At 38.3% G+C, this 12632-nt stretch overlaps 1 protein-coding gene across 2 annotated transcripts in view; it reads right to left on the bottom strand.

The window, feature by feature from the left end:
* The window catches only part of CIP2A (cellular inhibitor of PP2A), a 2713480-nt gene that overhangs the window by 1284291 nt on the left and 1416557 nt on the right, over positions 1-12632 (bottom strand). For both annotated transcript variants that reach the window (XM_044071100.1, XM_044071101.1), the window contains one exon: positions 12212-12350. In XM_044071100.1, the coding sequence (XP_043927035.1) occupies positions 12212-12350 (139 nt within the window). The remainder of the gene's footprint in view (positions 1-12211; positions 12351-12632) is intronic.

The raw sequence follows: 12632 nt of genomic DNA, 5'->3' as shown, positions 1-12632 counted from the left end.
CAAAATACGTACAAACTGCTCCTTAATTATCTCTATTTTCTGGTGGTATGGGTGGGAACTAGTGTAATGGAGTAAGGAATTAGAGTAAGTCGGCTTCCTGAACGCCCTAGACTTGAAGTCTTGCTCATGTTTACTTATAGTAACTTTTAATTAATTGACACTATGATGTTCAATCTGGTAAGTAAAACGCAAAAATATTGTCGTACCTGATACATATTCCAAGAACTCCTTCAGCTTCTCTTCCATGTGCACCCAAAAAAAATTATATCATCCAAGAAACTTTTGTATAAGGTCCAACGATTTTTATATTTTGAGTTGATAATATATAAATGTTCACATACCATTAAAGTCATGTTTGCATATAAGGGGTGCAACTGGCCCCCATGGCCACTCCACTTTTTTGTTGAACGTATTCTCCTTCAAAAAAATAAAACTATTCTTCAAAACTAACTCGTGTTAAACTAAGACAAAATTCTTTGTAGGTTAAATTGCCAAACATTCTAAGGACCTCCTCAAACCAATTCAGCCCCTCTTTGTGTAGGATAAAACTAAAAAGATCTACTACATCAATAGTCACAAAATAAAGTTGTTTGTGGCACAACCTCAGTTTTACACATCTTAAAAGGTCCCAAAGCATCAAAACATTTTTGTCACTCAAAAGGATCCTTTCCAGTTTCACATCGGCCGAAACTATTGGTCTCTAAGGGGGACTTTGAATATCCTTGTACACTTTAGGTATGTTTAATAAAGAAGGGATCCCTAGGTTTATCATTGTGTAAAAACAAAAAAGTCCCTCTAATAAATCATTCAGAATGATGTAAATATGTTTACAGGCAATATTTATTTCATTAATAGAAATCCTAACGTATCCAGTAATTCAATCATTTTTGCCTCATAATCCACCTTGTTCATTAGTACCGTTCCACCCCCTTGTCTGGTTTCACTTTATTCCTTCTAAATTCTTCCATCACTTTCCTTTTATCGGGTGATAAATTTGAAGCCATCCTATTGCCTGAAACACCATTCCTTAACTCATTTTCAATTAGTAATTCAAAATTTTTTTAACTGAGGGTGCAAAGATGGGTTACATATGTTTTTTTTTTCTTTTTAACTAGATTTTGGACCTTCACTATTATTACCATAAATCAATTCCAAGTTTTTCTTTCTTAAAAAAACAGTTTCAAATCTAAAATAAGTTTACTAATATCACATTTTTTTTCCCGATGGATAAAGTTAAACCCCTTTGGTGAATAGCCCAAAGTGTGCCTCATTTACCTCAATGCCACGATATTTAAATTTGCTTAACATTATGTTAATTGTCATGCCCCATCTCCATTGGTTCTTCCCCCTCCTTTGATCGTAACTGTAACACTGAGGGTGTTTGTTCCTCAACCTCTCTGATCTGCGGAGGGGGGACACTCTAAAGGGTCTTCATAATTTAACCTAGGATAAGGGTGGTCATAGTCATTCAATTCAACATAATTACTTCTAACAAATCTACCTCCGTTAACATTATTGTTAACATTTCTACTAACAGTAGTGAAGTGAAACTTAGAATAAGTAGGCTTCCTATAAACATTATAGGTTCATAGGTTCGTACTAGGCTATCTGCCCTAGGGCATTTATAAGCCTAGCCAGAGTGTGTGTGGCTTTCGCCACCCCTTGGGATGAGAATACTACGCCCATTTAGGGTTTAGTTTACTGTGCCTCTGTCTAGTAGTGACACAGAGATGACCCCCGGGGTAAACCTACGATCTCCCATCCACTCGTCAAGATTTCTCCTGAAGAGAGATAGTGAGGGGCTCTGCCTAACATGGACTGGGATTCTGTTCCAGAGTGTAGGGAGCCTCTGGGTTATGAATCTGTCCCTCCAGCACGTCCTATTTATTTCTGTGTTGAGGTTCAAAACTCTTGCTCTCGTGGCTCTGATGGATTTGGATTTTCTGAGGTGGAGCATGTCCATTAATTCCGGATTGGACATGGCCTTGTACGTCAGGCATAGATCACCTCTGAGTAGGCGGTATGCGACTGAATAGAGCTGGAGTTTCTTCAGCCGGGCAGCATATGACATATGTTTGAGACCCTTTATCCTCTTGGTGAGGAACTTTTGGGGTCTTTCCAACTGCTGCAGATGTCGGGTAAGATACATCCCAAATGGAGCACTGTACTCAATCATGGGCCTGATAAGAGAAGAGTACAGGGGCACAATGACCTCGCTTGATCTAGATGTGAATCCCTTCATGATAAGGTGGGCAATATAGAAGGTCTACCTAACCACCTTGGCAATGTGAGTGTCAAATGAGAGGTTACTGTCAACTTGGGTCCCTAGGTCCCTGATTACCTCTTCCGTACTTAATGGATTACCACCTATGTGGTAATTTGTGGGTACCTTGTTTTTTCCAAAGGGTATGACTATACATTTTTTGGCGTTCAGTTTAACGCCATGGTTCTGGCACCAATTATCCGTTTCTATGAGGCCTCTCTGAAGGATGCTTGTGTCTGCTGGAGTATCAATTATGGCGCCCAGTTTGCAGTAATCTACGAACTTTGTCAGCCACAATCCTCCTATGTTTGCTTGCAGCTCAGAAAAATAAATGCCGAACAAGAGGGGTCCCAGGACTGAGCCCTGTGGGACACCGCTTGTGACTGGCTTAGAGTCTGACATGACTCCAGCAATTCTGACCTTGTGGGTTCTGTCCTTGAGCCAGTTTGCAACCCATCTTGTGACATATGGGTTTACATTTAAGCTGGTGAGTTTGTCTATGATGCCCGAGTGGGGTATTGTGTCGAAGGCTTTTGCAAGGTCAAGGTAGGCTGTGTGAACTGCCTTACCCTCATCAATGGCCTTAGTGACTGTTTCAAAAAAGTCGACCAAGTTCAAAAGGCAGGATCTGCCCTTGACAAAGCCAAATTGGGTAGGATCCAATGTCTGTAGGTCCCCAATGTCTTTGTTTATGAGTTCCATAATGATCCTTTCCATAGCTTTGCAGACCAGGCTCGCTGCTTATGGGGCGGTAATTTCCAGGGTCCGTAGAAGCACCGCCTTTGTGGAGTGGGACCACTGTTGCTGTACGCCACTCTTTGGGTACATATCCTGTAGTAAGGCTAAGATTAAACAGCAGCCTTATGTGCGGGTTTAGTTCCTCTTGGAGTTCATGTAACATGCAGCCCGGGACACTGTCCGGTCCCATTGATGTTGTGTTTTTAGCTTTGGCGAGGGCGGCTCTCACCTGGGCATCTGAGATGTTAGGGAGGCTACACTCTGCTGGGATAGATATTTCTCCTTTTGAGGGGGAGGGGGCGGAGAAATTTGCACTGAACCTGTCTGCCAGAATGTTGCCAATGTCTGTGGGTTCAGTGTATTTTGTGTCATTTTGGATTAACTCTGAGCATATCTGGGAGTTTCCACCCAGGTTTCTAACATAGCTAAAGAAGGCCTTGTGATTGTCTTTTGTGTCTTTTGCGATTTTTCTCTCAAAGTTGGCCTTGGATGATTTCATGAGTGATCGTAGTTTTTTGCTAGTACTGATCAGACATGCCTTCCCTTTTAGGGATTTTGCTCGGTCATGTAGTAGCTTCCTCCTCCTGTTGTAAAGTTTGTTAATGGCTGGGGTCCACCAGACAGGGCGCCTAACTTTGAGGGAATGGGTCTTGGTTTTATTAGGGATTGCATGGATCCATGCATTCTTGATGGTGCCCGTAGAAGGCATTTAGATTCAAACTGCCCCATAGTTATTTTTTGGAAACAATGATATATAAAAAGTTCATAGTTAATGTATCATACTGAAAAGTAAATTCTAAGAAATTAGCTTTAGCATTCAGATAAGTTTAAAAAAAATTAGTTCATCATCATCCCACAATATAAAATATTATCCAAATATAGTAAATATAATAATATGGTGGGCTTGAATGAACGATCAAAGGCAAACATTTCTCCCAGTACCACATAATTATGTTAGCATAAACTGGGGCACAGTTTGCATCTGTGGCCACACCTCTTTTCTGGTGGAAATATTTTCCCTCAAAAAACAAAATTGTTATTTAAAACAATTTATATCGCATCATGAAGTGAACAAATTTCTGCATTATGAAAAGATGCATTCATCACAACGGCTTCATGGAACCAGTTAATACCATGCCGTAAGGGCTACCAGAAAGGAGAACTTTCACATCATTGTCCCTGTTTTGACAGACTCATGGCATTTTTTAGAATGTTTGAAAGAATAAACATCATCACCAACAAACATCAACATAGATGTGATTTGGTTATCCACACAAGCATTTGTTTTCTTAACTAACTGGGAATTATTTTGTCAACTTTTAACATTAAGCCTTGGGAATGATTTGTTTCTTTCTTGAATGAAAAATAAAATTTAATTTATTATGTTAGTAATGACTTTTTCCTCAGGCCTGCCCCTCACTGTAACTTCGTCAGCCACATTTCCAAATCAATGTCTGAACACTAATGCCATCCTTTTACTTTTTTTTCTGTCATTACTAACTGCAGTATTACTCAAGAGTCTCAAGTTGTACTTCAGGCAATTCTTCATGCTTCTCTGATAAATATTCTGTACAGAACATCTATTATACATGTTGCTTCTTACTTAGTCCATATTTCAATTTCAGATCATAGCACTGTAGAACATTATCTTCTGCAATGTCAGAAATGCCTTGTACAAAGGCATTCTGAGTATGTTTTGCAAGGGTTTATGGTCTGTTTCCACTTGATCTTCTTTAATACAAAGTTTCGCTTTATTTAGTTAATCACCTTTTGTTGACCAGGTTAGTCCCACTAGGCTAATACCCGCTTTTCAGGGGAGACCCAAGGTGGTATTCATACTATTAGAGGAAATTTGGTCAGGGCATCGGGGAACTTCCCCTGCTATTTTCAATAGGTGCCATGGGATCTTTTGCATCCAAGTGAGCTACCACTAACTCAAGCATATGGATCCTCAGCTTAACTTCTCATCCAAAGGTCAACATACACAGAAGTGCAAACACCCCCTTATGCTGACCTGCAGTATCAGTAATCAATCTACCTGGTGTGCGAACAGAGCCCACAGCCTTTTGCACCAAAGTTGAGGATGATACCTGTTCCACAACGGGCACATCCACAAACTACTGATAACAGCTCCTCTTCTTCTGTGCATTTGTAAATGATCTTAACAAAGGCAACTCACCCATCCTTCTATAGGACCAGAACTCAAGCAGCTTATTCACTTTGTATGGTGTTAACATTAGAACATTAGTAAACAAGTTTTTTGAACATTTCAAAAACCTCTTCTCTGCACAGCTCCATTCACAGAATGTATCTTGCTCTAACAGCTTTATTAGTGGTGCACTTACCTTAGACGAGATACAAGTATTCAAAAAAAAACTGCAGACTTGTCTCACACCTTGCGTAACTTTTGTAAAATTAAAAGGAAAACCACAAGTAATGGTGAAGCACTGTGATACACAAAAAAAACTTTAATCCACTGGTATAGCGCTTTCAGCCCAAAAATCAGGCCTTCATCAGAACCTTTAGAGATACAAATATTGCACGATACTGTATCTTTCTAAGAAACCTCAGTAATGCCTGCTTCTCTTCTTTCCTAGTTATTTGCACCATTATTTTTTCTGGATAAAGATTTAGACCCTCAGACATTAAAACATGACCCACATATTTCAAAACTATCACATATTTTATGTTTTCTTTTATTCAGTATGACATTATGCTGTCCCAATCTACTAATTAGCTGCATCAGCCATTGTCACATGCTTCCAGTGTCTGATTCCATACTAAAAGATCATTTGTTACGTCTGCATCACCATCCATGACTTAATTACACATGTAACAGCTCTATGGAAAACAGGTGGTTCTGAAGAAATGCCAAATGGAAGTTTAACACCTCTGTTCCTTTCTAATAGCTTACTAAATGTACACTATATCTATATCCACCACAAACCCTGGTTTGTAATTAGAATTGATGAAAACGTACCACTTGGCATTCTTAAGACCAGTTTTCCAAATGTAAGCAATAGACAACGGTCTCATTTAATCACTTTATTCAGATATTTCACAGCAACAGAATGTGAATCTTGCCTTAACTGTAACAGTACCCAGACTTCTACCCTTTCTCTTGATTCTAACTGTTCCTTAGTGACAAACAAGCTCACCATTCTCTTCCCTTCCCTTCCTGTTCAACTTTGTACATGAATCACTGGGGTACATCATCAGGCTTCATCTGTATATGACATTCTCCAAGTACATCTCCTAAGTCTGTGCATAAATTAACATCGTCAGGGAGGGTATTGCTAATATGGGCTTACACAATATCTAAAATGCCTCTGTGACAGTGTTAATTACCTTCTACATGCACAGTTTTGCTTTGACAATAAGAATTCTTTTTACCACTTACAGCTTCTCAAAAGCTACATGATCCAAAACATTAGGGGAATTAACTTCTTTAACTGCTACTATTTGAAAAAGAATCTTGAATTTCCTAGTCTTTTCTCATATCCATTTGAGGCTATGTCACATCTTATAAAACTTTTTGTTTTATTGAAAGCCCTCAAAAAAACACACCCCCATATCCCCCTAAAACCTATTGACTTAATTCTAACACACAAAACTATGTACACCTTGAAACATTGAAGTTTTACCCTCCTAATAGGAACAAAAGTCCCAAACAGAGAGCCAAAATTTCCTAGTTTTGTACTTAGATCAGCATGTTGACCTACTGGTGAAAGACAATGAACTCCTCTTAGGTGAATTCAGGCTAAAAATTTTCACCAAAGCTAATTATACCCCCCCTAAGGGATTGCATAAATAATTTCCAAGTTCCTGTTCCCACAGGTGGCACTGACAACTATACTAAGGTATACACAAATACCCTGTACAAACACTTATACACTGACACAGCTGTATCTGATAGGATCAAAGCTAGATCCTCAAGAAAATACAAGCCTCCTTGGTGGACATCTAGCATTAATAAGTTATACAACAAGAGGAAGAAGTTGCTGTCTAAGAATAAAAAAGAGAGGTCCCAGCACTGGAAGAACACCCTCCTATGCTTGAACAAACAAATAAGACAACTTGTAAAATCCTCTAAGTGTAACTTCAAAAAAAAAATTAGCAACCATAGCTAAGGATAACTATAAGGCATTCTTCAGCTATATCTGTAACCTAAAAGGTAGGACCCAGGCATGTGCTGAACTAGCTGTGGATGGCATCACACACACACTAATCCTGCAAAAATAGCTAACCTATTAGCTGACAGGTTTGGCAAAATGTTCACCCCCCCTTCCCCTACAAACATTCCACAAAGCATTCCCTCAACATCTCCCCACCTTGCATCTCCAAAGAGCAAGTCATTAATTCTCTCCAAGGCCAAAAACACAGCCTCTATGGCACCAGATGGCATGTCAGGTTGCACTTTAAATGGTCTAAAACATGAGGTAGCAACTCCATTAGGTACCCTGTTCAACCACAGTCTGAGTACTGGTTTTGTTCCTGCTGAATGAAAAATAGCAACCGTCATCCCCCTTCATATTGGAGGTACAGCAACTACAGACCCATAAGCTTAACCAGCCTTATCTGTAAGGTCATGGAACAAACCATCATGGACCTTATAAACAAGGACATAGGTGATCTCCAAACCCTTGATATGACACAGTTTGGTTTTGTCAAAGGCAAGTCATGCCTGGTAAACCTGGTGGACTTCTTCAAAAGTGTCATCAGAGCCATAGAAGAATGCAAATCTGTGCATACAGCCTACCTTGACTTAGACAAGGCCTTTGACACAATCCCACATTTGGGCATCACTGATAAACTCTTCCAGTTGAATATCAACCCTCATGTTGTCAGCTGTGCTGCTAAATGACTGAGTGACAGATCACACACAGTCAAAGTTGGGGACTTTATCTCAACCAGCAGACTTGTCAGTAGTGGGGTTTCACAGTTTACATGAAGTAAAAACTGGCACAGTACAAATAAAAATAAACAGTAGCATAACAGTTGCAATAAACTGCTCATTAGATAAAGCAAGATTTTAAGGAATTTTAAAATCACCTGTCTCTGGTTTCACTGCACCAACAAGAGGCTTATTTTCATATTTCTGTTTAAAACATGTCCATGTTTTTAAATATTTAAACTCAGTTGATTTCATTTTTACACCTGTTAGAGAAATGTGTTTTTCCAAGAAAAGAAGAGTCTATAGAGGTAATTAAATGCAAGACAGCACTGCATGCTTACAGTCACTCACTAAAAACTTTTTGAACAACATGAGCAGTTTTGCTTATGTTTTGGCTGACTACGTCATACCTCTTGTGACACCCTAGCACTGGCCCAGTAATCAAGGAGCCTCAATCCTCACCACTGACAACAGTGGGTGACATACAGAAGTGGAAGGATAAGTACACAAACAGTAAAGTGCAATTTTCCTTAAGAGCACACAGAGACCACAGTCAGTATGGGGCTGGTGTCTTCCTCTTTCTCCAAATCCCCAGTAAGACCGCCACTGGCACAGCTATATAGAGTTGAGATCTCAGCTGAGTGGCCAAGCCAAGACCTTCAGCACCCTCTCTGTCCAACCAGTGCTCTGTGTCCCTGTTCAAATAGCTGGCTGACACACACACACACACACTGAAATTTGATTTATACACAAACACACCTGGGAAAGGCTGGCACAGGTTTATTAGCTATGCCCCCTTTTGCCCGGACTATCAGGTAGTTTGAACTGCCATCAGCTACTCCTTATCAGCTACTTTAAGGCCCTTAACAAAGGGTGTCCAATCTTACTGTGTAATGTTACTAATAAACCAAATGCTAGTTTGACCAAGAGCAAAGCTATTAAGAGTGGCCTGCACAGTGTCATCAAATAGATATGCAAGTACTCTAAGAGCTTAAATATCTCTAGACAGACCAGCCACAATTGAAAGGTTTAAATACATTTAATTTGTGTCTTTTGACTTTTCCCGGTTAGGGATCGCCACAGCGGAACTCCGGTCCGCTAATGATTGGCAGTAGATTTTTACGTGCTGAGTTGCCGGCCCTGACGCACAACCTTCAATGAGGGTACACCCATTCACGCATGTCTCCACACAGAAGACGCTCTAGCTGAGAATCGAACAGGACAACGTCTTACTGTGAGGTGACAACGCTACCGCAGCACCACCACCGCAGTCTCTAAAAAATAATAAAAGAACAAGACAATACTAAACATGTATTCACAGTGAGTTCAGAATTCAACATCACAGGAAATATTTAAAACAACATTGCAGGACAGCCAGAAATAAATACAGAAAACATCTAAAAGTAATCTTTACTATATTCCTTACTGCATCTAAAATAAATTACTGTACTCTAGTTACTTACAGAGCAAACAAGGCAGATGTGGTGAGGGGGTTTTCCCAGCTGATGCTGTCAGGTCAAAGACAAATACAAAATGCTCTCTCTCTCTCTCTCTCTCTCTCTCTCAGAGGCTTCTTAAATTAATATCAACTATAACTGCTGGGTTAGCTTGTAGGATGACATCACTTGTTGTGACCTGACATTAGTTCCCAAGCTAACCCCCCATTTCTATAAATTACTACCAATTAGCATCTTCCTGTGAAACACATAAACAAGGGCCCTTCTTGGATCTTTTGGCAAATTGTGGAAGTCTTAAAATAATTTACATTTCTCCCCATTTAAAGACAATACAAAAAAATTCTAGTTCTAGACATTGTGTCTGTTACTGCACTGAAACTGAAAGATAACATATTTTGTTTATGGCCCAGCTACAAAGTAACTTACCTTCAACCATTCTTCTGAAGTTTTGCAAGTTAATCTCCTGTGTTTCAAGTCTACCCTGTTAAACACTTACAGTAATGTAGAAAAATCTTTTCAGCACATGTCTATACAATATGAAATACATTTCTAATACATTTGTAACACAGGCATATGAATCATGTTGATATTCACAAATGAGACACAACCACTTACAAATTTCCAGCTAGCTGGGCTGGCAGTATCTCCTTTTGTTACATTTCTATATAAATCACATAAATATTCACAAACGACATACAATTATTTACAAAATTCCAGATAGCTGGGGCTAGCAGTATCTCCTTTTGTTACACCTCTCAACCTCATAAAGCAAGAAATCTGGACAAAGCCATCCATAAAAGTGTTACAAAGGCCCGAAAAAAGAGACAATTTTTAAATATTGCTCTTACAAACTTAGAAAGTTAATAGAATAACAAGTTTTGCATTAGCATGAATTTTCTTAAGGGTATGAAGTCTGAAACTCAAATGTCTGTCATTATTTTCTAGTCAGTCTTTAATGATTTGCCATTAATTTGACAAAAAAACACAATTTTATGAAAAATGGACCAAAAATATGAGGCAAAAATCTATACAGTTGAGAGGTATGGTACATGTCTCACATTTCCATGTCCATTAATTTACAAGGGACCCTGCCTTATTTATCAAGTTTGCCTTACTAGGTGACTTGCATTTTATTTCACATACATTCTTTTTACTCTGTTGTTTGTAAGTCTTCACTAGAAATTTCACTTGCTCTGCAAAAATCCATATATTTTGATAAGGTCAAATCTTTCTCTTAAGAACCTGTTTGTTGTTTCCGAATTTTCTTATTCCAGAAATTACCCTATCATACAGCTCACTAACTCAACATTCTTTGGGTATATTCAACTCAATGTCGTGTATACATATAAGTGGTCTCTATAGGACCATGTTATTGAAAAGAACTGGTTAATAACTGTTAAACTCTTTCCTGGCTAAAGATAATAATTTACCATCTAACTATGTGGCTATTATGCTTTTGCCTCTTCAAAAACAGTAAAAAAGTTGAAGACATTTGGCTTTGTCTACAGCAACTTACCAGAATGCAGCATACTGTACCTCTTCAGACTTTTCGCTGAACTACTTACAATAAGGAATAAACTGAATATCTGCAACTAAAATGTCTCTAGCTATCAGTCAGATCCTCATGTGACAGAATTCAGTTATACTTCCACAGAGAATTATAAATCTATGCTACTAAATATAAAAACTATTGAAAGCAAATGCATTTCTTCAGTTTTGCAGATAAATTTCTTCAGTTCTTGCAGACATTTTGTCTGTACTGTGATTATGTCTTGTAAGCAATACTTACAGAGACTGTAGATGTGATGTACTCTTCAGGAGTTCTATACCCCAAATAACAATTTTGTAGATGAAATGTATACCACATGACATGCAAATCACCACTGCTAGCATATTGATCTTAATGCTATATACCTAGAAATAATGATACTAATGAAAATTTGCAATTTTACATGGTCATGCACTCTGGCCTAGAGACAGAGAAATCGACACTGGTCCCTGCTGCCAGTACATTTCCTGCACAATACTAAAATACACCAGTACAAAGCATTCATAATAGGGAAAACAAGACTGCTAACAGAGGGCTTAAAATGGGTAAAGCTTATTTTGCCTCTCATTTATTTCCAAAATTATATCAGAAAGCTCTGGTGTACACATTGAGAAAGGCGCTGGTTTAATCTTTAAAGCTGTTAGCTAGAGTCAAAAAACGTCATCACCTGCTTAATACATTTCATGCATCTGTCTTGACAGAAATTCCCACAAAATTCATTTTTAGTTCATATGATTTTAAACAGTACAGTCCTATCACCCAAAAAATTAATGGGTACTTTCTTCCCCTTAAATACAAGGGTGGCTGTTTGATTTGGAGACTGAGGTATTGTACTCACTTAATGTCACTGTTGCCAGTAGTTTTAAATTTTCAGTGCCCAGAATCAAGTTTAAGCCTTGGCTTACATACAGATGTTTTTGTGAAAACATGTCAGCAAAGCAGTAGCTCACAGGAAATGTAGCATTGCAATGCTAACTCATGAAGCCTATGATCTACTACTTTGATGACATGGGTTCACAAAAACATCTGTATGTAAGCCAAGACTTAAACTTGATTCTTGGTACTGAAAAATTATGACTACTGGCAACAGTGACATTAAATGAGTGCAATACCACAGTCTCCAAACCAAACAACCACTAATGTAAAGGAAACAGTGGCACTAAAAGATGGATTTAGTCTAAGATCAACATGTGACATTTTACATAAGTATTTATATAAAGTTCTACAAATTAAGCTAAAAGAGACTGTACTTTTTTATATTTGCAAACATCACGTATAACTGTAAATCAATGCTTATTCACTGTACTTACCATATATCAGAGTCAACTGCTTTTGATCCAAAACCATCTACCGTACTAAAAGAAAACTGATACTCCACCAATGACGCACATCTACAAGCAGTAAGAACCTTAGCAACGTGTGCCTTCAATACATCATCTCCACATAAAAGTAGCACAGTTAAGGAAAGCAACAATGCACAAGTAATTACTGAGTATACTTTAAAATGTGATAATCTTCAATCTTCTTGCTTATACATACTAATAATTTAAGCTAATGCAGTGCAAAATATAGCAACAATATAAGCACTGGAACCAGAGTTTTAAATGAACCATTTTACAAAAAAATTACTGATGGAGTTTGACTGGAACGAAACCTTGATACATATCAATGTGATACCAGATTAGGAAAAAACATACAATTCAGTCTGGAACTGCTTGCAAAAAGGTTAAT

Source organism: Protopterus annectens, chromosome 5.part0, assembly GCF_019279795.1.
Source record: "Protopterus annectens isolate FY-2018-M chromosome 5.part0, PAN1.0, whole genome shotgun sequence".
NCBI classification, from domain to species: Eukaryota; Metazoa; Chordata; order Ceratodontiformes; family Protopteridae; genus Protopterus; species Protopterus annectens.
This window is presented reverse-complemented; position numbering and strand designations above follow the sequence as displayed.